Source organism: Tiliqua scincoides, chromosome 5 (assembly GCF_035046505.1).
Source record: "Tiliqua scincoides isolate rTilSci1 chromosome 5, rTilSci1.hap2, whole genome shotgun sequence".
Taxonomy (NCBI): domain Eukaryota; kingdom Metazoa; phylum Chordata; class Lepidosauria; order Squamata; family Scincidae; genus Tiliqua; species Tiliqua scincoides.
The window spans coordinates 135,435,666-135,462,393 of NC_089825.1; the positions used below are offsets into that span (position 1 = coordinate 135,435,666).

The 26,728-nt window shown below is 46.5% G+C and overlaps 1 protein-coding gene across 1 annotated transcript; it reads left to right on the top strand.

Moving 5' to 3' along the window:
- Nucleotides 1-885: 885 nt before the first annotated feature.
- On the top strand, nt 886-9,870 carry LOC136653718 (vomeronasal type-2 receptor 26-like). The gene is made up of 8 exons (XM_066630600.1): nt 886-902; nt 2,138-2,429; nt 3,069-3,145; nt 3,942-4,033; nt 5,378-6,201; nt 7,383-7,610; nt 7,812-7,938; nt 8,969-9,870. The coding sequence occupies exons 1-8, from the start codon at nt 886-888 to the stop codon at nt 9,868-9,870; spliced, it is 2,559 nt and encodes an 852-aa protein (XP_066486697.1).
- The last annotated feature ends 16,858 nt before the right edge of the window (nt 9,871-26,728 follow it).

Genomic DNA, 26,728 nt, shown 5'->3' on the forward strand with positions numbered 1-26,728 from the left:
ATCACTCAGATTAGTTTAATGAAAGATTCTTGAGCTGTTCAAGGTCTGATGCTATAACCAGCCTGGTGCTAAATGAGAATGATGCAGGTAGGAACAAGGGATTTTCTGACCTGGAAAGAAAGTGCCTTCTGGATGACAAGGTACTTCTTGCCTCTACGTCTGCTAGTATTGCTGTCGTTGCCCCAAACAGAGTGCAAGATGAATCCCACTCTGTGTACCCTGAACTACTCCCTCCAGGTACAATATCAAAATTATCAGCCCGGGGACCTCATCATTGGTGGGATCACTTCTCTCCTCTTCTCCTTTTCTGAGGGTGCCTCCTTCACGGAACACCCTAAACCAAAGCCTGCTGTTGACCCTGTGTAAGAAAATCATGTCTATTTTTCCCCCTATACAATCATGTATACTTGATTGCTTTAGAATCCCTCCAAATCTGCAGTTTAAGCCAGTGTTTTTCAACCTGTGGTATGAGTACCACGGGTGGTACTTGATGTGGTGTCTGGTGGTACTCACAGGACCCCCAGACCCCTGCCACCTGGAAATGCAACTAGCAATGCAACACGACAAGCGGAAGCAGCAGAGGCCAGAACTCCAGTGTTCACTTTCCGCGCACTCAAAAAAGCCCTCCTGTCTGCCCTGAGCCACTTCTCGGTGTTTGTTGCATTGTATTTGGCCTCTCAATCCAGAAGTAACTGGCGATGACATTGCAGCCAGTTACTTCCGGTGGTACTTCCAATAGGAGGACCATGTGAAGTAGTATGGTGGGGGACAAACCTTGAGAAACACTGATTTAAGCAACTGAGGGCCCAATTCTATCCAACTTTCTAGCACTGATGCAGCTGTGCCAACAGGGCATGTTCTGTATCTTGCAGTGAGGGAGTAGTCATGGAGGCCTCCTCAAGGTAAGGGAGTATTTGTTCCTTACTACAGGGCTGTGTTGTGGCTGGAAGGTTGGATAGGATTGGGCCCCGAGTCTTCATAAAAATAATTATGTGTTGAGGGACGTGTTTGCTGCACGGAGCATTGCCCAGGATTTCAGTCACTCCTCTTGTGTCACCCTATCCACGTCTTCTTATGAACTCCTACTTTTTTTGAGTGAGTTGTAGTGACACTGGTTGTTTGGCTTGACTGATGGGAGACCTGGAGTTTATGGCATGCTCAGGACTGTTTGGTAGTGACAATCCAAATTTATTTATTTATTTATGCATGCCCTGCCTTTCTCCCTAAAGGGACCGAAGGCAGCTTACAACAGTGTGGGAAAATACAAAGGACATACAATCAGCATTAAGCATTAAAAACTCAAATTACATTTTAAAAAAAACAAAAACACCCTTCACAAATGGTGCATTAGATGTACTTTGGTGTGATCCAGCAAGGCAGTCCTGATGAGCCAGATGTGTGACTGCACAAAACTTTAGCACATAATGCACCTTTTAATAAATTTTTAAATTATTCACATGTGCAATCCAAAAGGCATATGTTCACTTTTGCAGATACGGGTCCAGAACATGGATTCTTTTCTCAAGGCAATGTAAGGGAAAGTGTGAATATCCACCAAATTAGACCAATGCAATGCCCAAAGTAAGGCAGCTTCACCACACATTCCTATTGTCCACTGGTCCTTAGTATGTTGGTCTTCAGTGGTGTGAAAGGCCACTGCAAGTCAACTCAGCTATTACCCTTATGAAAGAGGATTAATTAATTCAACACTTCATATGCACTATTCACTCTCTTCTCATTATGGTTTTGAAGCCATTGATAGAGATTGTAGTGATACAATATACCAGCTATTTTCAACCAGTGTGCCGGGGCACATTGGTGTGCCATGAATAGTCTGCAGGTGTGCCATGGGTGTTTGGGGGGGGGTTTGTTTATTAGTAGGGCCATTGGGAGATGTGAGCTCCCTACCAGCAGCATGGTGTGCCTTGTCAATTGTTTAAAAAAAACAAAAACTGATGCTGTGCCTTGACAATTTTAGTGCCTTGTCAGTGTGCCATGAGATGAAAAAGGCTGAAAATTGCTGCAATATACAGTACATTTGACTGTGAAGCAGATAATTCTGCAAGACCCATGAAGAGTGGGGAGGAATTTATGAAGTTTAGATCAACCACCTTAAACAGCCTGTGTCTCGTTTTAGTGCAATGCTGAAAAAATATCAACATGTCTTGTCCTTGGCATTTGCTGTGCAAGAGATCAATGGGAACCCCAAGATCCTACCTAACATCACTTTGGGGTTCCACATCTACGACAGTCATTTTGATGCTCAGATCACATATCAGAACACCTTGAACCTTCTCTTTAATCTGATGAAGACTGTCCTCAATTACAATTGTGGTAGCCAGAAGAATCCGGTTGCTGTGATTGGGGGTTTTGACTCGGAAACTTCCCTTCATGTAGCCACTATCTTGGGCATTTACAAGATTCCACAGGTAAGATAACAGTTTTTGGTCATGTTTGTAGGTAGTACAATTTCTAAGAAGTTTTAAAAAGTGCTTTGGAGTAAGAACCACTTTCCCAAAAATCAGCCACACACTTCAAAAACCTGGACATTGTAAATCCAGCATCATTTAGAGCAGGGGTGTCCAAAGTTTTTGGCAGGAGGGCCACATCAGCTCTCTGACACTGTATCGGGGGCCTGGGGAAAAAAAGAATTAATTTACATTTAAAATTTGAATAAATTTACATAAGTTTACATAAATGAATGAATGACGGCCTTGCAATAGCTCAAGGACTGTAAAAGGCCTTGCACAAAGCAAGGCCAGCCTTTCCTTTGCTGCCGCTACTGCATCACAGATGTGAAACAGCAAGCAGTGGAGGGAGCCCTCATCCCACAGCTCACATGAGAGGTCAAACAGTTGCCCTCACGCTGAGAGCAATTGCATCAGGCCACTGCGGGCTCCAACAAATCTCCAGAGGGCCAGAGGCTCATTGGAGACTGGGGGCTCCCTGAGGGCCGCATTGAGAGGCCTCGAGGGCCGCAAGTGGCCCCAGGGCCGGGGTTTGGGCACCCCTGATTTAGAGGGATGAAGTGGTCACTATCCTGGTATGTAACCATTATCCTCTTGCAGTCCTTGGTCATCCTGTTTGGTCTGCAGGAGGGAGAGGTGCTGAGAGCTGTTGAAATACCAAGGGATAGTGTAAGTGGGTAACAGAGTGGTATGCAAACAGAGTACATGAGTCTATGGAATATGTTTCATGCAGTGGCACAGTTAGAGGGGGTGCAAAGCACTAAGTTTTGAATGGAGCCCCTCTGCAACATGCAAACAGCCCCTTCCCCTCTCCTTTGAATCCATTTTGGGTGTTTGGGAGCAAAACAGAGGCATATACCTGGCTCCAAAGTGAGGGAGGGACCCCTTGTACAGCACGGTGAAGCTCCCTGAAAAATTTAGTGCTTTGCACCCACTTTAGCTATGCTACTGCTCGGGGAAGCAATGAAAGCATAGTAATTAATTAAGGAAGAGTGGCAGTTTTGACACAATCGGGGCTAATTCTCCTCCTTGACAACCTTCTGGAGTCATCAGTTAAATGCCATACTTGCCATACTTGCCATACTTTATATATAAGATTAGTTCATCAGAATGTATGTTAGGATTCTCCTTCAGCACATATTTAAGAAGATCCAGGATGGTTTCTATGTTGAAGGCAGACTTGGGAGATTGAGTTCAAGTCTCTTCTCAGACACACAGGTTGCTAGAAGACCTTTAACATGTCTAATCATTAGCTCAGATCTGTAGTTCGGTGAATGGAAGAATATAACCTTGTGGTCCCTTATGAGTCCTTAGCAGAAAATGCCTTCCAGTGCAGCCCCATAATGAGTATGTGTGCTGAAAAAGATGATGAATAAAGATGATATAGAATTTAACATATAAAGGGCGCAATCCTAACCGGCAGTTATGCTGGTATAGGTGGCCCTGGAGTAAAGCACGTTTGCGCCTCCTTAGGCGGGAGCTGCGTTGGCGCATTCAGATGCACCGACGCGTGGACAGAGGCAGAAGCCTTCGCAGCGGCGAGCGCGCCGACATAAGCGGCAAAGGTATGCAATGGAGACTGTCCTGATGCTTGCCTACTAAGCCTTGCCTTTAAGTGTCTGAAGTGGAGCAGACCCACTTGCAAATATACAAAATATTGTATAAAATTACATTCAGGCTGTGTGTATAAGATGTAGATGAAACATCAATGAATGTTATGTTTAGACTTGGGTCCCATCCCCAAGATATCTCATTATATATACTCAAATACTCCAAAAATTTTTTTAAAAAAATAAATAAATAAATCCTAACACTTCTAGTCCCAAATATTTTTGATAAGGAACATTCAACCTGTATTGAAAAGGGTTGGGCAAAGTCTTGCACAAAGGATTGCATTAGCCAAACATCTAGATTTTCACATCTTAAGCAACACTCTTCCACAAAGTCAGAAATAGTCCTTCCATGAGTAGTAGTGGGCTTCTATGTGTAGAAGGGCACCTTCAGATCAAAGCACTATCAGCACAATCTAGATCAGTGTTTCTCAATCTGTGGGTCAGGACCCACTTGGTGGGTTGTGAGCCAATTTCAGGTGGGTCCCCATTCAATATTTTAAATATATTGGGTTTGATGCTACCATGGTATGTGACTGCATGTGGGGAAATGTTACAGCTCTGTACTTTTAACAAGCTACTATGCATATGCTTTTAACAATGATTGTAAATGGGACTTACACCTGGGTAAGTGTGGGAAGAATTGCAGCCTAGTGTTGTTATCAATTTTCTTGCTTGATGATGTCACTTCTGGTCATGAGATCACTTTTGGTGGGTCCTGACGGATTCTCATTCTTAAAAAGTGTGCCCCAATGTTAAACATTTGAGAACCACTGATCTAGATCATTGTTTCTCGTTTATCCCCTGATGTACCACTTTGCACGATCCACCTATTGGAAGTACAACCAGAAGTAAATGGTGATGATGTAATTGCCAGTTATGTTTGGGTTCAGAGGCCAGATGTGACATGACAAACACCAGTATGAGGCTTAGGGCTGAAAAGAACATTTTGGAGCTCTGCTGACCAAGCCAAGCCTTCTACCGATGTTTGTCATGTCACATTGCTTGTCTTGCTGCTAGGCAGCAGTCTGGTTGTCCACAAGTATCACCAGACACCACCTCAAGTACCTGTGGTGGTACCCATACCACTGGTTAAGAAACACTGTTTTAGATTATGGACAGTAAGGCAAACAGAAATGAGTATCTTAAAGTTTCTTAAATGATGGTTGGGTTACATATCTGTTAGAAAGATCTGACTTTATATTACAACACCTTTTCATGTATATGAACTTTACATCCCCGTGGGGAAAACCAAACTGTTTGATCTTGCTTAGGTTACCTACTGTTTATATGCTCCAGCGGTGAGTGACGTAACTCAGCTCTCTTCTTTATATCGGATGGTCCCCAATGAAGCACATCAGTATACAGGGATTGTCCGGCTTCTTCTGCATTTTCAATGGAAATGGGTTGGGATCATGGCCATGGCTGATGACAAAGGCGAAAAATTTGTGCAAACGTTGGAAGACAAGTTTTCTCAGCATGGGATCTGTACGGCCTTCACTCACAGAATGCCGACTCAGAGCAACATTTTAGGGGTCGTGGCTTTCTTAGACCGATTCATGAACATGACGCTGTTTCTAAGCAGCACCCATGTCAATGTATGTGTAGTGAGTGCTGACACGCACATGATGTTAGATTTGCAAGTGGTTCTGAATCTGGTGGAAAGGGATATGAAACCCATAGGCAAAGTGTGGGTGATGACAGCGCACTGGGACTTTTCCTTAGAGCCATTCCTCCAATTTCTGGATATCCAAGTCTTCCATGGCACCTTATCCTTTGCCATTCACTCCACAGAAGTGCAGGGCTTCCCACATTTCCTCCAGACCCAGAATCCCTACTCAGATACAGATGGGTTTATCAGGGTCTTCTGGGAGCAGGCATTCAAATGTGTGTTTCCAACAACTATAAGAAAGGGTTCTGAAGGAAGTTGCACAGGATGGGAGAAGCTGGAGAACCTACCAGGCCCCTTTTTTGAAATGAGCATGACCAGCCAAAGTTACAGCATCTACAATGCCGTCTATGCTGTGGCAGAAGCTTTACATGCCAGGCATTCATCCAGAACTAGACATGGAGCAAGAGATCATGAAGACCATCTGAAGCGTCTTCAGTCAACAGCTTTTCAGGTAATATTTCACATGGAAGGCAGATTTTTTTTTTTTTAATGTAATGAACAGACAAATTTGTGAATCCGTGGTGTCTGTGGTGCACTAACAGCCCAATTCAATTTACCAGTAGGGCTGGCGGAACATGTGTTCTGCCACTGCTGGTTGCTGCAAAAGCACCACAAAGCACTTTGCAACTGGAGGTGGTCTCCACTGGAGGAACACTCATTGTGTCAGCAAATTGGCTTATTAGGATTGAGCTGTTCATAACTCCTTTTTTGTGCATTGACTCTTGGGTGAAATCCAGTAGCTGCCAGGGCTGCTACAAAGGCACATGTCCCCAGTGTTTCCAACAAAACTGCAATTAACTGCTGTTTTCTGGATTTCCATGGAGATGGTCCATGGCCAACTTGGAGGAGGGGGCATAGTGGATTTGTGTGGCAGGATGAAGATATCGTTGCCTTTTGTGATCCCTGAGGCATCCAGTGGGCCACTATGAGATTCAGGAAGCTGGACTGAGTGGGCCTTTGGCCTGATCCAGTGGGCCTGATCTTATGTTGTTGTGTGTGATGTACCAGTGTGGTATTATCTATCTTGCTTTACTTTTAAAAGTTGTTGTTGGGAGTTGGTAGCAATGGTCAATGTGCTGTTGATCTTCCTGGTACCCGTCTCCTGTCATAAAGCATTTTGCCTCTCACAGCACGCCATACAACCTGGGATTTTAACAAGCAGAAGAAGGGGTGCTACTTGATAGCAGGGAAAACAGAGGCGTAAGGCTGTAATCCTATTCACACTTACTTGGGAGTCAGTCCCATTGACTATTGGGCTGAAAATCTTCCCCCTACTAAACAACAGTTCCCTGCAAATCCGTTATGTTGTCACTGTTCTCTTTTCATCATTCTCTTTTCAGAGAACAGAACACCATTCTGTTCTCTTCTCATCATCTCAATCACCAGGATTGAGAGAAAATTAGATGCACAATGGAAGAGCAGAAGAGAAAGAAGAAGTTGTGTGAGGGTTAAGCTTCTACCTCTTCCCAACCACCACTTCTCCTTCTCTAATCATTTCACCTCCTGGATCTTGTCAATAATTTTGCGTTGCCCTTTATGTAGAGGAGAGCACGAGTCTATCCTATGGGGTTGATGCTACATCCGGTTATCTCCTTTTATCACTTTTGTGGCTTCTGTCATCTACAATTCTAGCTTCACCCTTTTCTGAGGAGTGTCTCATTTAACAATAGCGCTGGCGACAAAGTGTTTTTTGATGAGAAGGGAGAATTGGTGGCTGGCTTTGATATTATCAACTGGATTACTTTCCCAAACAAATCTTTCTTAAGAGTCAAAGTAGGAAGCCTGGATCCTCAAGCACAATCAGATGGGAAGTTCTCCATTAATGACAGAATCATTGCATGGCACAGCAAATTTACCCAGGTAAGACCTGACTTGTGTTTCTAAGGTACAAAGTTGAATAATTCAACAAGACTATTCTTCATACTTTGCAGGCAAACTTTACCCTGTTTAAGGTCCAGGGTCCAAGATCCCCCTTTTTTTTCCAATAACTTCCTGAAACTAAAGGAAAACAAGGAGAAACTGATATGAATGCTTAATGCCCTGTCTCCTTGCTTGTGACAGGTCAAACCTCTTGCCTTGTGCAATGACAACTGTCAACCAGGTTATAGCAGGAAGAGGAAGGAGGGAAAGCCATTTTGTTGCTATGATTGTGCTTCATGTCCCAAAGGGAAGATTTCAAACCAAAAGGGTAGGAGACATTATGTTATAAAACCTATTAAAACCTGCATGCAAATAATAGTCAAATATATATTTAACTGAGTTGAGACACAGAATTAGGGAGATGGATCTAATTCTGAAAAATGTCCCAATATACATGATAATCAGTGTTATAGAAGGGGGTGCTATAATTATTAAAAATGCAGTAGAAACAAATAATGGGTTAAAATGGTCTCTATGATCATAAGAACATTTGGATCAGGCCAAAGGCCCATTTAGTTCAGCTGGTCCATGCCGCAGGATGTGGTGACGGCATCTGTCCTGGATGCCTTTAAAAGGGGATTGGACAAGTTTCTGGAGGAAAAATTCCATTATGGGTTACATGCCATGATGCCTATGTGCAACCTCCTGATTTTAGAAATGGGCTATGTCAGATGCAAGGGAGGGCACCAGGATGCAGGTCTCTTGTTATCTGGTGTGCTCCTTGGGGCATTTGGTGGGCCGCTGTGAGATACAAGAAGCTGGACTAGATGGGCCTATGGCCTGATCCAGTAGGGCTGTTCTTATGTTCTTAGCTTCCTGTATCTCACAGTGGCCCACCAAATGCCCCAGGGAACACACAAGACAACAGGCACAACCTGCATCCTGGTGCCCTCCCCTGCATCTGGCAATCAGAGGCAGCCTGCCTCTAAAACCAAGAGCTTGCACATACCTACTATGACTTATAACCCATAATGAACTACTCCTCCAGAAATTTGTCCAATCCCCTCTTAAAGGTATCCAGGCAAGATGCCAAGGAAAAGAGTGATCCGTAACCATCACAACTTTGGGCACCAGTCCCTCATCTCAATGAGTCCCTTCTTCTAGACTGATGACACACACTCGTAGATGAACAAATATACTCTGGAGTATAGGAACACATCTGCAGTTCAGAGTGGGTCTTGAAACAGGCAGCACACCATAAAGGACTTACAGTAATATACAAGAAGTGGGATCATCCTCAGTTAAAAAAAAATGCATTCAAAATATCTTGTACTATCTTTTGTTTGTTTGTAAAAAAGACATGGACGACTGTTTCAATTGCCCCGAAGATCAGTATCCTAACAGTGGGAGAAATCAATGCCTTCCAAAGAAGCTAAACTTCCTGTCTTATAATGAAACTTTGGGCACCAGTTTGGTTGTTTTGGCACTCTCTCTTTCTCTGATCACTGCTTTGGTGCTTGGGATTTTTATAAAACATCGGAACACCCCCATCGTAAAAGCCAACAACAGGAACCTCACCTATACTCTGCTTGTCTCCCTCCTCCTCTGCTTCCTCTGCTCTTTGCTGTTCATTGGCCAACCTCAGATACTGAACTGCCAACTACGACAAACTACATTTGGTGTCATCTTCTCGGTGGCTGTTTCTTCTGTGTTGGCCAAAACCATCACTGTGGTTCTGGCTTTCATGGCCACTAAGCCAGGATCCAAGATGAGGAAGTGGGTTGGGACGAGAATGGCAAACTCTGTTGTTTTTTGCTGCTCATTGGTTCAAGCAAGTATTTGTGTGGTATGGCTCTCCACAGACCCTCCATTCCCAGATGTTGATGTGCAGTCTGTGTCTGAAGAAATCATAATGGAATGCAATGAAGGATCTGCCAAGATGTTTTATTATATTCTGGGGTACATGGGGTTTCTGGCTCTTGTCAGCTTCATTGTTGCTTTCTTTGCCAGGAAACTGCCAGATATCTTCAATGAAGCCAAATTTATCACTTTCAGTATGTTGATGTTCTGCACTGTGTGGGTGTCCTTTGTGCCAACTTATTTAAGCACCAAAGGGAAAAATATGGTAGCTGTAGAGGTCTTCTCCATCTTGGCTTCCAGTGCTGGATTATTGGGCTGTATCTTTTCTCCAAAATGTTACATCATTGTTCTGAGGCCAGAACTAAACAGTAAGGAACAGCTTAAAAAAAGAAATAAGTGATAGCCCACTCCCAAAGTCTGTGACACCATTGGGTGTCAGCCGAGGTTGCCGGAGTTCTCCTCTGGGGAAAGCAAACTTTTGTCCCCTTCTCCTGGGTAAAGCCCAAGTCCTTGCAATGAGGCTTCTGAAGTCTGTGTTGGCTGTGTTGGCACACACTTGAGAGACTCTGTGTTGGACCTTACAGCCTGACACAGAAATTCAAGATTCAGTGAAGCAGAGCTCTGCCAGTCCCACCTATCCCACCCCAGTTCCTTCACCTGCTCCACCATTCCTCTGCCCTTCCCTGTCCCAGAACACCTCCCCCCATCCAGCTCCAAGGCCCTCAACTGCTACCCAGAGCTCTTACCTAGTCCCAGGTGGCATATGGTTGATTCTGGGCCAGCGTTGGCACTGTGGAATACAGAGGGTGTTGCAGACTTGTCTTATAGCACATTTTCAACACCCAGCACCTGAGCTGAACCTCAGTGCCAGGGCTGCCCCAACTTACCTTTGGGCCCTAAGAATTTATTGTTTCCTATGGGCTTTAGTCCCAAATTGGTTCATTTATTTTTGCATCCTCAATATTTCAAAACTGACCAATTATTTTCAGATATCATATTAATGCTTAACCAGGGTAATTATATTTAAAAATCCTTTCCCCCTTGCCAAAAATGTTGTCTCCTCACACTGAGTGCTAATGAATGACCTCTAAATAAAGAAATCTTTGCATCTCAATCCTTTTATTGCTTCAAATAACATACTTTCAGTATGTATTACACAACCCTAACCTGGAAAAATACAAAGAAAAATGTTACTTTATGCATACATATTGGCTCAGAGTGAAGCCTTTCTATGCGCCTGAAGAGGGACTGATTAATGGATTGTCTGCCTAATGACTCTGTCTTATATCTCAAAGGTCAGCATGGCTGTTTTTAAATTGCCTAGCAAAGGGACATTGTTTTTTAAATGGATTTGCTTTAATGCGTTGCCATCCACATGAGTTCTGGGAACGGAACCCTCACAAATAACGAGACTCAATCTGTACACACACCTAATTGTCAAATTGAAATACAATTCATATTTGAAACATATAGTACACTCACATTATAAATATTCAAGTTATAATCATATATTACATTCATAGAATCACACTGATGCTGTTAATCACCTGAGATGTCCATGTGTAAAATTGGTTTATAATCTCAGGTTGGTAGAAGAATGAAGGAGTTTCATCTTCTCCTCCCCTCTCCACTAGCCAATGGGGCATTCTCTAGAGGCTGCAATGCCACAAATACCTCTGGGGGATGCTACTGTGTGTAGATTGGGGAACTAGTTGCAGCAACAGTGGAACATGAGGTACTGTATCTACTTTTGGGCATCACATTTTGAAAAGATCCGTGATAAGTTGGAATTGTTTCAAAAGAGGGCAACAGAAGAGTGCAGCTACCAAGCTCCCTGCGCGCATATGCAGCGGTGTCAATGTGGCATCTGTTTTATCTTCCTGGAGTGTTTTGGCCTCCAGTGGCCTCCTCAGGGTAAGTGAACATTTGGTCTCGTGCCCCAGGGTAAGCTCATGTAAACCTGCTGGGTTACTTAGAATATAAGAACATAAGAAGAGCACAGCTGATCAGGCCAAAGGCACATCTAGTCCAGCTTCCTGTATCTCACAGTGACCCACCAAATGCCCCAGAGAGCACCCAAGACAACAGAAGCAACTTGCATCCTGGTGCCCTCCCTTGCATCTGGCAATCAGAGGCAGCCTGCCTCTAAAATCAAGAGCTTGCACATACTTACTATGAAGTAATCCGTAATGAACTTTTCCTCCAGAAATTTGTCCAATCCCCTCTTTAAAGTTTCCAGGCAAGATGCCATCACTACTTCCTGTGGCAAAGAGTTCCACAAACTAATTACACACTGGGTAAAGAAAGATTATCTATTGTCTGTCCTAACTCTCCCAACTCTCAAATTTAGTGGATGTCCCCTGGTTCTGGTGCTATGTGAGAGTGTAAAGAGCATCTCTCTATCCAGTGCTTTTTTTTTTTTTTTTTTTTTTGGGGGGGGGGAAGGTGCAGGAACTCACAACTTGTTAATCTTTTATTTATTTATTTTTAAACCATTTTTTATTGAAGAAATAAGTAATAAGATACAACTAGACGTAGTCAATAACTACACACACACACACACACACACACACACACACACACACACACACACACACACACGTCCATCCCGTGTGAGCTCCCTGATAGCAAAAGCATTCCTGCCACAGCTGGAGTGAAACATAAAGGGGTGCGAAAGACCTTGCAGGGATCAGGTCTGCCCTCATCACCCATTGGGAGTGTCTGCCTTGGACCTTTCAGGCTCTCATTCTCTTGTGCTGTGATAGGGAGGGCTCCAAATACAGGATCCCCCCAATAGTCTTTGATGATTAAGTGCATGCATGTATCTCCTACAGGACTCTTCAGGGAGGAGGGTTCAGAACACCTGCCCTGGCTGGTAACTGCTGCTGTATCTCCTGGAGTGAGCCCCCTGCTGGAGGCTGTGGGTTAAGTCCTACAAAAAAAAGGCCAAAAAAAAAGCCTGTATGGGACTGAACTTTGAGGAGTTTTGCAGCCTCAACTGGCCCCCCTTTTGGCAACTGGCAACCAACCTTTATATTTTGCAGCCAAGGAGCACCTCCCCACCTAAAAAAGAAAAAAAGAAAAAAAAAATTATTCCTCACAGGGATTTGAACCCCTAGCCCAGCACTTTAGCAATTCAGCCATAGGAACTCTTAAACTCAAACTCTTTGGAACTAATACTTGAGGCACTGATAGCCACCAGCTGGGCTCAAGACCTTATGTATTAGTTCTGAGCACTTTGACAACAGACTTTCCTATAGCCCAATGGAAAGTGTGCTGGGCTGCAAAGCATGAGGTCGGAGGTTCGAATCTCTCCCTAGCCGGCAATGCCAAAAAAAATGGTGGAGCTTGAGGTCAAAAGTTCAAATCCCTCCCTCAGTGAAAAAAGGTGCCAGAACGCTGTTCCAGTGCGTTCTATTACAAAAAAGCCCTTTCTCTATCCACTTTATCCTTCCACAGACCGACCACAAACTGAGTAAAGAAATATTTTCTTTTGTCTGTCCTAACCCGCCCAACACTCAATTTTAGTGGATGTCCCCGGTTCTGGTATTATGTGAGAGTGTAAAGAGCATCTCCCTATCCACTCTGTCCATCCCCTGCATAATTTTGTATGTCTCAATCATGTCCCCCCTCAAGCGTCTCTTTTCTAGGCTGAAGAGGCCCAAACGCCGTAGCCTTTCCTCATAAGGAAGGTGCCCCAGCCCCGTAATCATCTTAGTCGCTCTCTTTTGCACCTTTTCCATTTCCTCTGTGTCTTTTTTGAGATGCGGCGACCAGAACTGGACACAATACTCCAGGTGTGGCCTTACCACAGATTTGTATAACGGCATTATAATATTAGCCGTTTTGTTCTCAATACTTTTTCTAATGATCCCAAGCATAGAATCGGCCTTCTTTACTGCCGCCGCACATTGTGTCGACACTTTCATCGACCTGTCCACCACCACCCCAAGATCTCTCTCCTGATCTGTCACAGACAGCTCAGAATCCATCAGCCTATATGGGAAGTTTTGATTTTTTGCCCCAATGTGCATGACCTTACACTTACTGACATTGAAGCGCATCTGTCATTTTGTTGCCCTGTCAATCTGGAGAGATCCTTCTGGAGCTCTTCTGCTCCAGTCTCTTCTGGTCTTCACCACTCGGAAAAGTTTGGTGTCATCTGCAAACTTGGCCACCTCGCTGCTCACCCCTGTATCCAGGTCATTTATGAACAGGTCCCAGGACAGGTCCTTGGGGCACTCCACTTTCCACCTCTCTTCGTTGTGAAAATTACCCATTGATACCCACTCTCTGCTTCCTGGACCTCAACCAGGTCCTAATCCATGAAAGGACCTGCCCTCTAATTCCCTGACTGTGGAGTTTTCTCAGCAGCCTTTGGTGAGGGACCGTGTCAAACGCCTTCTGAAAGTCCAGATATATAATGTCCACGGGTTCTCCCACATCCACATGCCTGTTGACCTTTTCAAAAAATTCTAAAAGGTTTGTGAGGCAAGACTTACCCTCACAGAAGCCATGCTGATTCTCCCTCAGCAAGGCCTGTTTGTCTATGTGTTTTGAGATTTTATCTTTGATGAGGCATTCCACCATCTTACCCGGTATGGATGTTAGGCTGACCGACCTATATTTTCCCGGGTCCCCCCTTTCCCTTTTTAAGATTGGTGTTGTATTTGCTGTCCTCCAAACCTCTGGCACTGTGGCTGTTTTAAGGTACAAGTTGCATATTTTAGTCAAGAAATCAGCAACTTCATTCTTCAATTCCTTAATAACTCTTGGGTGGATGCCATCAGGGCCCAGTGACTTATTGATCTTTAATTTGTCAGTGAGGCCTGTCAATTAGGATAAATGGAAAGGATGTCATTTCACCTCACACTGAGGCCTTCAAGGGAAGAAGATGCTACATACAAGCTCAGCATGAGCTCAGTTATTGACACGATACCCAATGTAGCTCAGTGCAACCTCAGCCAGCAGTCTCAGTCTACATTCCCTTAAGGGTACTGGCAAAGCTGATTCAGGCAAGCAGTGGGGAGAAGAAGGATTTGTATTGGCAACCTTCAGACTCGAAAGACTATGGTATCGCGCTCTGAAAGGTGGTTCTGGCACAGCGTCTAGTGTGGCTGAAAAGGCCAATCCGGGAGTGACAATCCCTTCCACACCGGGAGCAAGTGCAGTCTGTCCCTGGTCTGTCTCCCTGGCTATGGGCCTTCCTTCTTTGCCTCTTAGCCTCAGACTGTTGGCAAAGTGTCTCTTCAAACTGGGAAAGGCCATGCTGCACAGCCTGCCTCCAAGCGGGCCGCTCAGAGGCCAGGGTTTCCCACTTGTTGAGGTCCATCCCTAAGGCCTTCAGATCCCTCTTGCAGATGTCCTTGTATCGCAGCTGTGGTCTACCTGTAGGGCGCTTTCCTTGCACGAGTTCTCCATAGAGGAGATCCTTTGGGATCCGGCCATCATCCATTCTCACGACATGACCAAGCCAACGCAGGCGTCTCTGTTTCAGCAGTGAATACATGCTAGGGATTCCAGCACGTTCCAGGACTGTGTTGTTTGGAACTTTGTCCTGCCAGGTGATGCCGAGGATGCGTCGGAGGCAGCGCATGTGGAAAGCGCTCAGTTTCCTCTCCTGTTGTGGGCGAAGAGTCCATGACTCGCTGCAGTACAGAAGTGTACTCAGGACGCAAGCTCTGTAGACCTGGATCTTGGTATGTTCCGTCAGCTTCTTGTTGGACCAGACTCTCTTTGTGAGTCTGGAAAACGTGGTAGCTGCTTTACCGATGCGCCTGTTTAGCTCGGCATCGAGAGAATGAGTGTCGGAGATCGTTGAGCCAAGGTACACAAAGTCATGGACAACCTCCAGTTCATGCTCAGAGATTGTAATGCAGGGAGGTGAGTCCACATCCTGAACCATGACCTGTGTTTTCTTCAGGCTGATTGTCAGTCCAAAATCTTGGCAGGCCTTGCTAAAACGATCCATGAGCTGCTGGAGATCTTTGGCAGAGTGGGTAGTGACAGCTGCATCGTCGGCAAAGAGGAAGTCACGCAGACATTTCAGCTGGACTTTGGATTTTGCTCTCAGTCTGGAGAGGTTGAAGAGCTTTCCGTCTGATCTGGTCCGGAGATAGATGCCTTCTGTTGCAGTTCCAAAGGCCTGCTTCAGCAGGACAGCGAAGAAAATCCCAAACAAGGTTGGTGCAAGAACACAGCCCTGCTTCACTCCGCTTCGGATGTCAAAAGGGTCTGATGTGGAGCCATCGAAGACAACAGTGCCCTTCATGTCCTTGTGGAAGGATCTGATGATGCTGAGGAGCCTGGGTGGACATCCAATCTTGGGGAGAATCTTGAAGAGGCCGTCTCTGCTGACCAGGTCGAAAGCCTTTGTGAGATCTATGAAGGCTATAAAGAGTGGCTGTCGTTGTTCCCTGCATTTCTCCTGCAGTTGTCTAAGGGAGAATACCATATCAGTGGTGGACCTGTTGGCTCGGAATCCACACTGCGATTCTGGATAGACGCTCTCTGCAAGTACCTGGAGCCTCTTTAGTACAACTCGGGCAAACAGCTTTCCTACAACGCTAAGGAGAGAGATGCCGCGGTAGTTGTTGCAGTCACCCCTGTCACCTTTGTTCTTGTACAGCGTGATGATGTTTGCATCCCTCATGTCTTGAGGTACTCCACCTTCTCTCCAGCAGAGACAGAGGATTTCATGCAGCTCAGTGACGATGATCTCTTTGCAGCATTTTAGGACTTCAGCAGGGATGCTGTCTTTTCCAGGTGCCTTGCCAAAGGCAAGGGAGTCCAGGGCCACGTGAAGTTCTTCTAGGGTTGGTTCACTGTCAAGCTCTTCCAGCACAGGCAGGCACTCAATGTTGTTCAGTGCTTCTTCGGTGACTACATTTTCTCTGGAATATAGCTCAGAGTAGTTCTGCACCCAGCGTTCCATCTGCTGCGCCCGATCCTGGATGACCTCGCCTGTGGCAGACTTCAGAGGGGCAATTTTCTTCTGTGTTGGACCTAGGGCCTGCTTGATACCATCATACATCCCCTTGATGTTGCCCGTGTCAGCTGCTATCTGTATCTCGGAACAGAGCTGGAGCCAGTAGTCGTTAGCACATCTCCTGGCAGTCTGTTGGACTTTGCTGCGAGCAGTTCGGAGGACCTGCAGGTTGCGCTCACTGGGACAGACCTTGTATGCTGCTTGAGCTCTCCTCTTTTCCTCAATGACTGGTGTCAACTCCTCAGAGTGGGCTTCAAACCAGTCTGCCGCCTTGTTGGTCTTCTTGCCGAATATGGACAAGGTGGTGTTGTAAACGGTATTCTTGAAATGTTCCCATCTGTTGGATGCGTTTGCGTCGGCCGGGCCTGGAAGAGATTCCTCAAGCGCTTGTGCAAATTCCTCCACTTTTCTCTGATCCCGGGTCTTGCTGGTATCAATGCGAGGTCTTCCTTCCCTTTTCGTGTGATACAGTCGCTTTGTTTGCAGTTTCACTCTGCTGCACACCAGGGAGTGGTCAGTGTCGCAGGCAGCACCATGATAACTGCGTGTGATCTTGATGCTGGGAAGGCTGGAGCGTCTGGTGAGGATCAGGTCGAGCTGGTGCCAGTGCTTTGATCTTGGATGTCTCCAAGAGACTCTATGTTGGGGCTTTGTGTTGAAGAACGTGTTGCTGACACAGAGACCGTGATGACAGCAAAACTCTAGCAGGCGTTGGCCATTTTCGTTCATCCTCCCAGTGCCAAACTGACCTAAGCAAGTGGGCCATGAACTGTTATCAGCACCAACTCTAGCATTGAAATCGCCGAGGATGAACAATGGCTCTTTTACAGGGATTTTCTTGACAGTGGTGGCCAGGTCATCATAGAATTTGTCTTTGGCTTCTGCTGGAGACGACAGAGTCGGTGCATAAGCACTGATGAGAGTGATAGGTCCTGCTGATGACTGGAGCTGCAGGGACAAAATTCTTTCACTTCCCACAGTAGGTGGGATGATGGATTTCAGCAGGGTATTTCTGACCGCAAAGCCAACGCCATGTTCCCTGGTTTCGTTTGGTGGTTTTCCCTGCCAGAAAAATGAGAAATTTCTCTCCTTGACAGATCCGGAATCTGGCAGCCTCGTCTCTTGAAGGGCGACGATGTCCATCTGCAGTCTGCTCAGCTCCATGTCGATGACAGCTGTTTTGCGTGCGTCGTCTATTTCTTGCAGGTCATCAGAGAAGCCAGGTGTCATTGTCCTAACGTTCCAGGTGCCCAGCTTTAGGGCAGTAGTTTTCTGTTTTCTGTTGCATGGTGCAGAGTTGTCGATCCGCTTGTCGGTTTTCACCCTAAACCCCACGCACCCCATGAGGTTAACGGACCGTGGCGAGGCAACACCTTACTGGCTGGGGACTGCCCAGCTTAAGGCGGGCGGTAGCTGCCCAATGAGATGCAATGATCTCTCCCACCGTCGGAAGCAGCCCCTGGCGTCATGCTCTACGCCAATCGAGCAAAGACTTATAACCGGTAAACTGCTGCTTCCCGTGTTGTGCCGACGCCATATGGCGAAGTTGGAGTGTCCTCTCCAGTGCGCGAAGCCTGGGTAAAGAAGGTATGGAGGATAGGCTGTTACCCATGCAGCAAATCCCCCCTCTCCACGTCGCTGGAATGGTCCAATGGAAAGGCAGAAGCCAATATGGTTGGTTCCAGCGGCGTCGCAGGAGTTGCCAGAACGTGACTGTGTTCAGCCATGAACTGCCTAAGGGACTCCGGCTCCTGATTTTGCCTCGAGGTTGACTCCTGAAGCCTTTTCCACAACTGGATGTAGCCACAAGGCAGTGGAGGTTTGAGGTCAGAGTTTCCTTCTCTTAGATGAGCTGCCTTCCTAGGCTGACGAGTCCCATCTACCCGGTGGCTGTTTAGTCGCCTCATGCAATGCTACAGTTAGTCTCAAGGAGTGATCACTCATTGGCCTGCTTCCATTCTGTGTCTCTCTAGCCTCTCTGTCAGGCTCTCTTCCTAGTTCATGAAAGGAAAAGAGGCAGGGATGGCCACGGAGGGAAAAGAGGCAGGGATGGCCATGGAGAAGAAGGATAATCACAAACAAATCACACAAAATTCTGGAAACTTCTGGAAATGTGTGGATAAAAAGAGATATACTTCTAAATAAATATGGTTATGATCAAACCATTACTTTTTAAGCATTTCTCCTTGTTAGTTGCTCCTTACAGTTGAGTTCAGGTCTCAAGATAATTATATACACTTTGGGAGAAAAGATACAACCCAGTAATCCAGCACTAGAGGCCAAAATGGAGAAGATCTCCACGGCCACCATGGATTTCCCTTTGGTGCTTAGATAAGTGGGGACAAGAGAGACCCACACTGCAAAACACCAACATGCTGAAAGTGATGAACTTGGCCTCGTTAAAGGAGTCGGGCAACTTCCGAGCAAGGAAAGCCACAACGAAGCTGATGAGAGCCAGAATTCCCAAGTATCCCAAAACATAGTAAAACATATTCATTGACCCTTCATTGCATTGCACAACAATTTCTTCTGGCAGAGTGTATTTGTCCTCATCTGGGAATGGAGGATCAGTACAAAGCCGTATCGTGCAGACACTTGCCTGAATAAACAAACAGCAAAGAACAATGGAGTTTGCAAGTCCTTTCCCTACCCACTTCCTCATCTTGGATCCTGGCTTGGTGGCCATGAAAGCCAGAACCACAGTGACAGTTTTTGCCAATACAGAAGAAATGGCCATTGAGAAGATGATACCAAACGCAGTTTGTCGTACATAACAAGTCAGTGTCTGAGGCCAACCAATGAACAGGAGGGAGCAGATGAAGCAAAGCAGGAGGGAGACGAGCAGAGAGTAGGTGAGGTTCCGGTTGTTGGCTTTGACAATGGGAGTGTTCCGATTCTTTATGAAGATGCCAAGCACCAAAGCTGTGATGAAAGAAAGAGAGAGAGCCAAAATGGCTAAAGCAATGCCCAACGGTTCATTGTACAACAAGAAATTTGACTCCTTAGGAAGACATTGATTTCTCTCCATGTTAGGATGCTGATCTTCTGGGCATTGGGAACATTCATCCATATCTTTAAAAAATTTTTTTTTTTTTTAAAAGGTGCATTAATAGGAAATCTACCATTTCAGTCTCCATCAGCCCAATCCTATGGGTATTCCACCAGCACTGACGGCCTTACAGCAGCTGTAAAAAGCATTCTGGCGGCACATGGAGATGCACACTGCCAGAGTGCCATTGGGAAGTCTTCTCCCACCCACTGGAGCATTGCTTTGGACCTGAAAAGGCACATATGGCATTAGGGGAGGTGGGATGAGGTGAGAGAGGGTGGAACGGGGTGGTGAGAGGGTGGGGAAGGATGGATCAGGTCTGAGAAGGTGACAGGTTCAGCGGCAACGGCAGCTGCTTAAGCCTCCTTCCCGGACCCAATCCCACATCATGGGTCCTTGCAGACCTGCATCAGACCATTGCCAAGAGGACAGGTACTGCTCCGCTATCTCAAACTACATGAGTTGGCAGCAAGAAAATACAAAGCGGATAAGTAATTGCAGCTCATTTTCACTTTTCTTTGTTTTGTTTTTGGTCAAAAGGTCTCATTTGGCAACTTTTGGCCCAGCTGTAGCTAAGACAACCAGTTTTAAGGTTTACTGTGACTTGAACTGGATGTTTGTATCTCCCTAACCTTGTATGATTTTCATTTACCAGTAACTGCAGTAGTGGAAAAGTAGCTGACTTGGCTTGTGATGCGATGCCTGAGTTAATGCTTAAAATATACCTTTCCCATAGATGAATATTTACATTTGGAGCCTTTGGCCTACATGTGTCTTTGTTTTACCCTCACAATAAAGCAAACTCAATAACATTTTTAAATAAACAAAAATACAATATCTTTGATTATTAGATATTAGTGTTTGGTCTGGGTAGCCAGGGCAGTTGGTGCTGGTTGCTCAGTTGAGGACACCGCAAACAGTGAAGGAGGAAGACTGAAGACCATGCTCAGGAATGCAATGAGGAGCCCAAGCAGCTATAGACATGGTCAGGGAAGGGGGTTGAACCACCAGGCTTCCTCCTCCTGCCTTCTCCTCCCAGGAATCACAGGCAGCCATCCTCACAGTGCAGATGCCCACCCTTTACTGAGCTCCTCACCAACCACTGGGGAACCTTTCAACACAGGCACCCCTGGTTTCCACCTCTTCCTGTTCTTGCCCTGGTGTAATTGTTGCTGCCTTCATAGACCCTGATTCTGAAGGGACACCCCTCTCCAGTGCTTTTTTTGTATTTAAAAAAAAAGGTGCAGGAACTCACAACTCGTTAATCTTTTATTTATTTATTTATTTATTTATTTGTTTGTTTGTTTGTTTGTTTGTTTGTTTGTTTGTTTGTTTGTTTGTTTGTTTTTAAACCATTTTTTATTGGAGAAATAAAATATTTTTTATGCGCTTCCCCCCTAAAGATGAACTTATTTCTGAGTAGACATGCATAGGATTGGGCTGTCAATCTCCACATCTCCTTCCTCCTAGCTACTTTTTCTACACATGGGGAAAAATACTGTACAGGTGCATTTGTAGCATGTAGTATGTAGTGTGGCACTACTCCCAGGAAAGGAAGCAGTGAATGGATTCCGAAAAATGGCTTACATGAGTTCCATGTAGTAAAATTACTGCAAGCAACTGTGGGAGTAAGAACAAAAAAGGAATTCTTACACGAGAGGGGTCCTCAGGTGCACATAGAAACAGCTACATTTGCAAACAAGCGATTAAATATGGTTTAATTCAGGTATCAGAATACTCTGTGTCTTTGGGAAGGCGCTTGGCATGCAATTGTATGTTCTCTGCTGCCCTGAGCAGCTGCTGTGCATTGCTGGAGAGGAGCTGCAAACGTTGGCTGGCAGAGGACATGCTTGTGGGGGAAGGATGAGGAGGATCTCTGGCAAGGCTGGACAGCACGTTGTACACACGTAGAATCCCTTTTCACTTGCCCTTAGCATGTGAAAACGGGTGCAGATATATATCTCTGCCAGGATTAAGAGCCCAATCCTAGGTATGTCTACTCTGAAGTAAGTCTTGTTCTAGTCAATGGAGCTTACTCCCAGGAAAGTGCCTAGGATTGCAGCCTAAGATCCCAATCCTATGCATGACTACACAGAAGTCCACTTTAGTGAATCGGGCTTACTGTGGATAGGATGGCAGCCTTAGAGTCCAATCCTGTGCCTGTCTACTCAGAAGTAAGTTCCATTAAAGTGAATGGGGCTTACTGTGGATAGGATGGCAGCCTCAGGGCCCAATCCTGTGCCTGTCTACTCAGAAGTCAGTTCCATTAGAGGCAGTGGGGCTTCCTCCCAGGAAGGTGTGGAGAGGTCTGCAGCCTCAGAGCCCTTCCTCTGCCTGTCTACTCAGGCTGCAAGGCTATGACACTTTCCTGGGAGTAAGCGCCTTCGAACACAATGGAATTTACTTCTGAGTAGACATGCATAGGCTTGGGCTCTCAGGCTGCAAGGCTATGCACCCTTTCCCAGGAGCAAGCCCCATTGAGCACAATTAGACTTACTTCTGAGTAGACACGCCTAGGCTTGTGGTGCAGATTGGCATGGGGGCTGTACCAGCCAGCTTCTTTCCTCTCCTCTTCCGCCAAGCCAGTACCTGGGCGTTCCGTGGGTGCCGCAGCCCGTCTCCCTGGCTGGCTGGCTGTCCTCCTCCTCGGCGTCGGCGCGTGTCCCCCACGCCCTCCACCAACTTGGAAGCTGTGCAGGGAAGCAGAGTGTGGGGGGAGGGGAGGCGGGCTGGGCTCAGGCGAGAGCTTGGAGATGGGGCAGGAGGGGGTCGTTGTGCGGTCAGGCAGGGGCCAGGCACCCACCCACCCTGCACCCCTCCAGCACCCACCCAGCGAATGCCTCTGTTTTGCTCCCCCCAGAATGTCTCCGAAGGGGAGGGGCCCCTGCAAAAAGGTGCCGGAACTCCATCCCCCCGCGTTCCATTAGAAAAAAAGCTCTGGTTTTGGGGTTCAGAAAGGGAATGAGGTCTCAAAGACAGAAAAGGGGCTATGAAGAAGGCCCTTAGTAAGCCTGGAAAGGAGCAAGGATGGGAGCCAATCTGCTTTTCTTGGGAGGAGGGAAGGAAGGAAGGAGGTCAAGCACTTGAGGAGAGAGAAATGGCACAAAAGGTTAGCTGACCAGCCTGTGCTCGCTCCACAGCATCACTAGTCCTCTGGGAGACACGAAAGGAAGTTGGAAAGGAAAGGGAATTACCGAGTGTTACTGATCCCACATACCAACTTTCATGATGGTTCTCAGATCAAGGCTGGAATGGGGGTGACTTCACGCAGCACCTGTGAGTTAATGCTCCACAGACAAACAGCAAGGCAGGATCCAATCGGTGAAGGGAGAGTGCTCTCAAACCACTGATTCCTGAGCAATAGGGTCCTATGGGATTCTGTGGAGGGGTGACTCAATCAGGAGGTCCTACTGCTAGCTGAGGACCCCAATGTGTCCTACCTTTGCTTTACTACCCAGTTGAGGGTGCAGTACTTCTTTTGGATGACTGTTGAATTGTCTTGTATATTAAGTTTCATCGTTAAGATGAACGAAAATGGCCAACGCCTGCTAGAGTTTTGCTGTCATCATGGTCTCTGTGTCAGCAACATGTTCTTCAACATGAAGCCCCAACACAGAGTCTCTTGGAGACACCCAAGATCAAAGAACTGGCACCAGCTCGACCTGATTCTCACCAGACGCTCCAGCCTTCCCAGCATCAAGATCACACGCAGCTATCAGGTTGCTGCCTGTGACACTGACCACTCGCTGGTGTGCAGCAGAGTGAAACTGCAAACAAAGCAACTGTATCACATGAAAAGGGAAGACATCGCATTGATACGAGCAAGACCCGGGATCAGAGAAAAGTGGAGGAATTTGCACGAGCGCTTGAGGAATCTCTTCCAGGCCCGATCGATGCAAACACATCCAACAGATGGGAACATTTCAAGAATGCCGTTTACAACACCGCCTTGTCCATATTTGGCAAGAAGACCAACAAGACAACAGACTGGTTTGAAGCCCACTCTGAGGAGTTGACACCAGTCATTGAGAAAAAGAGGAGAGCTCAAGCAGCATACAAGGCCTGTCCCAGTGAGCGCAACCTGCAGGTCCTCCGAGGTGCTCGCAGCAAAGTCCAGCAGACTGCCAGGAGATGTGCTAACGACTACTGGCTCCAGCTCTGCTCCCAGATACAGATAGCAGCTGACACGGGCAACATCAAGGGGATGTATGATGGTATCAAGCAGGCCCTAGGTCCAACACAGAAGAAAATTGCCCCTCTGAAGTCTGCAACAGGCGAGGTCATCCAGGATCGGGCGCAGCAGATGGAACGCTGGGTGCAGCACTACTCTGAGCTATATTCCAGAGAAAATGTAGTCACCGAAGAAGCGCTGAACAACATTGAGTGCCTGCCTGTGCTGGAGGAGCTTGACAGTGAACCAACCCTAGAAGAACTTCACGTGGCCCTGGACTCCCTTGCCTTTGGCAAGGCACCTGGAAAAGACAGCATCCCTGCTGAAGTCCTAAAGTGCTGCAAAGAGATTATCGTCACTGAGCTGCATGAAATCCTTTGTCTCTGCTGGAAAGAAGGTGGAGTACCTCAAGACATGAGGGATGCAAACATCATCACGCTGTACAAGAACAAAGGCGACAGGGGTGACTGCAACAACTACCTTGGCATCTCTCTCCTTAGCGTTGTAGGAAAGTTGTTTGCCCGAGTTGCACTAAAGAGGCTCCAGGTACTTGCAGAGAGTGTTTATCCAGAATCACAGTGTGGATTCCAAGCCAACACGTCCACCACTGATATGGTATTCTCCCTTAGACAACTGCAGGAGAAATGCAGGGAACAATGACAGCCACTCTTTATAGCCTTCATAGATCTCACGAAGGCTTTCGACCTGGTCAGCAGGGATGGCCTCTTCAAGATTCTCCCCAAGATTGGATGTCCACCCAGGCTCCTCAGCATCATCAGATCCTTCCACAAGGACATGAAGGGCACTGTTGTCTTTGATGGCTCCACATCACACCCCTTTGACATCCGAAGCGGCATGAAGCAGGGCTGTGTTCTTGCACCAACCTTGTTTGGGATCTTCTTCGCTGTCCTGCTGAAGCAGGCCTTTGGAACTACAACAGAAGGCATCTATCTCCGGACCAGATCAGATGGAAAGCTCTTCAACCTCTCCAGACTGAGAGCAAAGTCCAAAGTCCAGCTGAAATGTCTGCGTGACTTCCTCTTTGCCGACGATGTAGCTATCACCACCCACTCTGCCAAAGATCTCCAGCAGCTCATGGATCATTTTAGCAAGGCCTGCCAAGATTTTGGACTGACAATCAGCCTGAAGAAAACACAGGTCATGGTTCAGGATGTGGACTCACCTCCCTGCATTACAATCTCTGCGCATGAACTGGAGGTTGTCCATGACTTTGTGTACCTTGTCTCAACGATCTCCGACACTCTTTCTCTCAATACCGAGCTAAACAAACGCATCGGTAAAGCAGCTACCACGTTTTCCAGACTCACAAAGAGAGTCTGGTCCAACAAGAAGCTGACGGAACATACCAAGATCCATGTCTACAGAGCTTGCGTCCTGAGTACACTTCTGTACTGCAGCGAGTCATGGACTCTTCACTCACAACAGGAGAGGAAACTGAATGCTTTCCACATGTGCTGCCTCCGACGTATTCTCGGCATCACCTGGCAGGACAAAGTTCCAAACAACACAGTCCTGGAACGTGCTGGAATCCCTAGCATGTATGCACTACTGAAACAGAGACGCCTGCGTTGGCTCGGTCATGTCGTGAGAATGGATGATGGCCTGATCCCAAAGGATCTCCTCTATGGAGAACTCGTGCAAGGAAAGTGCCCTACAGGTAGACCACAGCTGCGATACAAGGATATCTGCAAGAGGGATCTGAAGGCCTTAGGAGTGGACCTCAACAAGTGGGAAACCCTGGCCTCTGAGCGGCCCGCTTGGAGGCAGGCTGTGCAGCATGGCCTTTCCCAGTTTGAAGAGACACTTGGCCAACAGTCTGAGGCTAAGAGGCAAAGAAGGAAGGCCCATAGCCAGGGAGACAGACCAGGGACAGACTGCACTTGCTCCCAGTGTGGAAGGGATTGTCACTCCCGAATCGGCCTTTTCAGCTACACTAGACGCTGTTCCAGAACCACCTTTCAGAGCGCGATACCAGAGTCTTTCGAGACTGAAGGTTGCCAACTAACTATTAAGCTTCACCATGGGATTGGTGAGGACCATTGGCCATGTGAAGATTTTCCTTTGTTTTACAACAGTAGTTTTTTCCAAACTTAGGAGTCCAGGGAGGTGGCCCTGATTGCCTATGCTGTTCCAGTTGCTTTTGGAGCTGGAAGGCTTTATTTGCATCTTGGAGGCATGAAAACTCTATTTACATTTAAAGAGTAAATAAACCTCCATTCTGGAGCTCCAGTTTGGAGCATTAGTTTTGGTGGATCAGTTAAGAAAGGGGTGGTCAGATTACATGGTTCAGATTAAAAGGATGGCCCTCCTGGCCTTTTGCTAGTGGTCCAGTACAATAGACATATTATTGGGTCTGGCCCTTTGCCATCCAGGCAGGCACCTAGCACCAAGTATGCATGTTTGGATGGATGTGTGTCCTCTGTACACCTTGAAGTAAATAGATTTAACAGGAATAAAATATGGACCATATCACACCAATCTGAGCCTAAAGATTAAAAAAACAAAAACAATGCTACTCAATATTGTTCTGAAAAACCAACTCTTCTTACACTGGAAGCAATTGGATGAATGGAAGGGATGCCAGGGTGATTTCGCATCACCCTGAGGCCTTCAAGGGAAGAGCATGCTAACTGCATTTCAGCTATTGACATGATGCCTGTACAGCCCAGTGCAACCTCAGTCTACACATTCCCTTAAGGCAGTGGTTCCCAAATGTTTAGCACCAGGACCCAGCATCAGAATTTTGACTTATAATGGTTATTGGCAGAAGTGCTCCCCAACCCCAAGTAGCAGCTTGTTTAACTCTTGATGCACATAGCCTAATTTGCCCCATCAGTTTCGGGACCTACTAAAAACTGGGTTATAACCCACTGGTGGGTCCCAACCCACAGTTTGGGAGCCACTGACTTAAGGACAATGGCAAAGCTTGCAAAGACAAGCAGCGGGGAGAAGAACCATCATAAACAAACCACATAAACTTTCTGGAAGATAGACTAAATAAATATGGCTAGGATTGAACTGTTGCATTT

What these genes read in the sequence shown, in the direction of transcription:
- LOC136653718 (XM_066630600.1), top strand. An exon ending in CCAAGGGATAGTGTAAGTGG is followed by an intron (nt 3,146 to 3,941) that starts GTAACAGAGTGG and finishes GCGCCTCCTTAG; the next exon opens with GCGGGAGCTGCGTTGGCGCA. An exon ending in TTCAGTCAACAGCTTTTCAG is followed by an intron (nt 6,202 to 7,382) that starts GTAATATTTCAC and finishes CTACAATTCTAG; the next exon opens with CTTCACCCTTTTCTGAGGAG.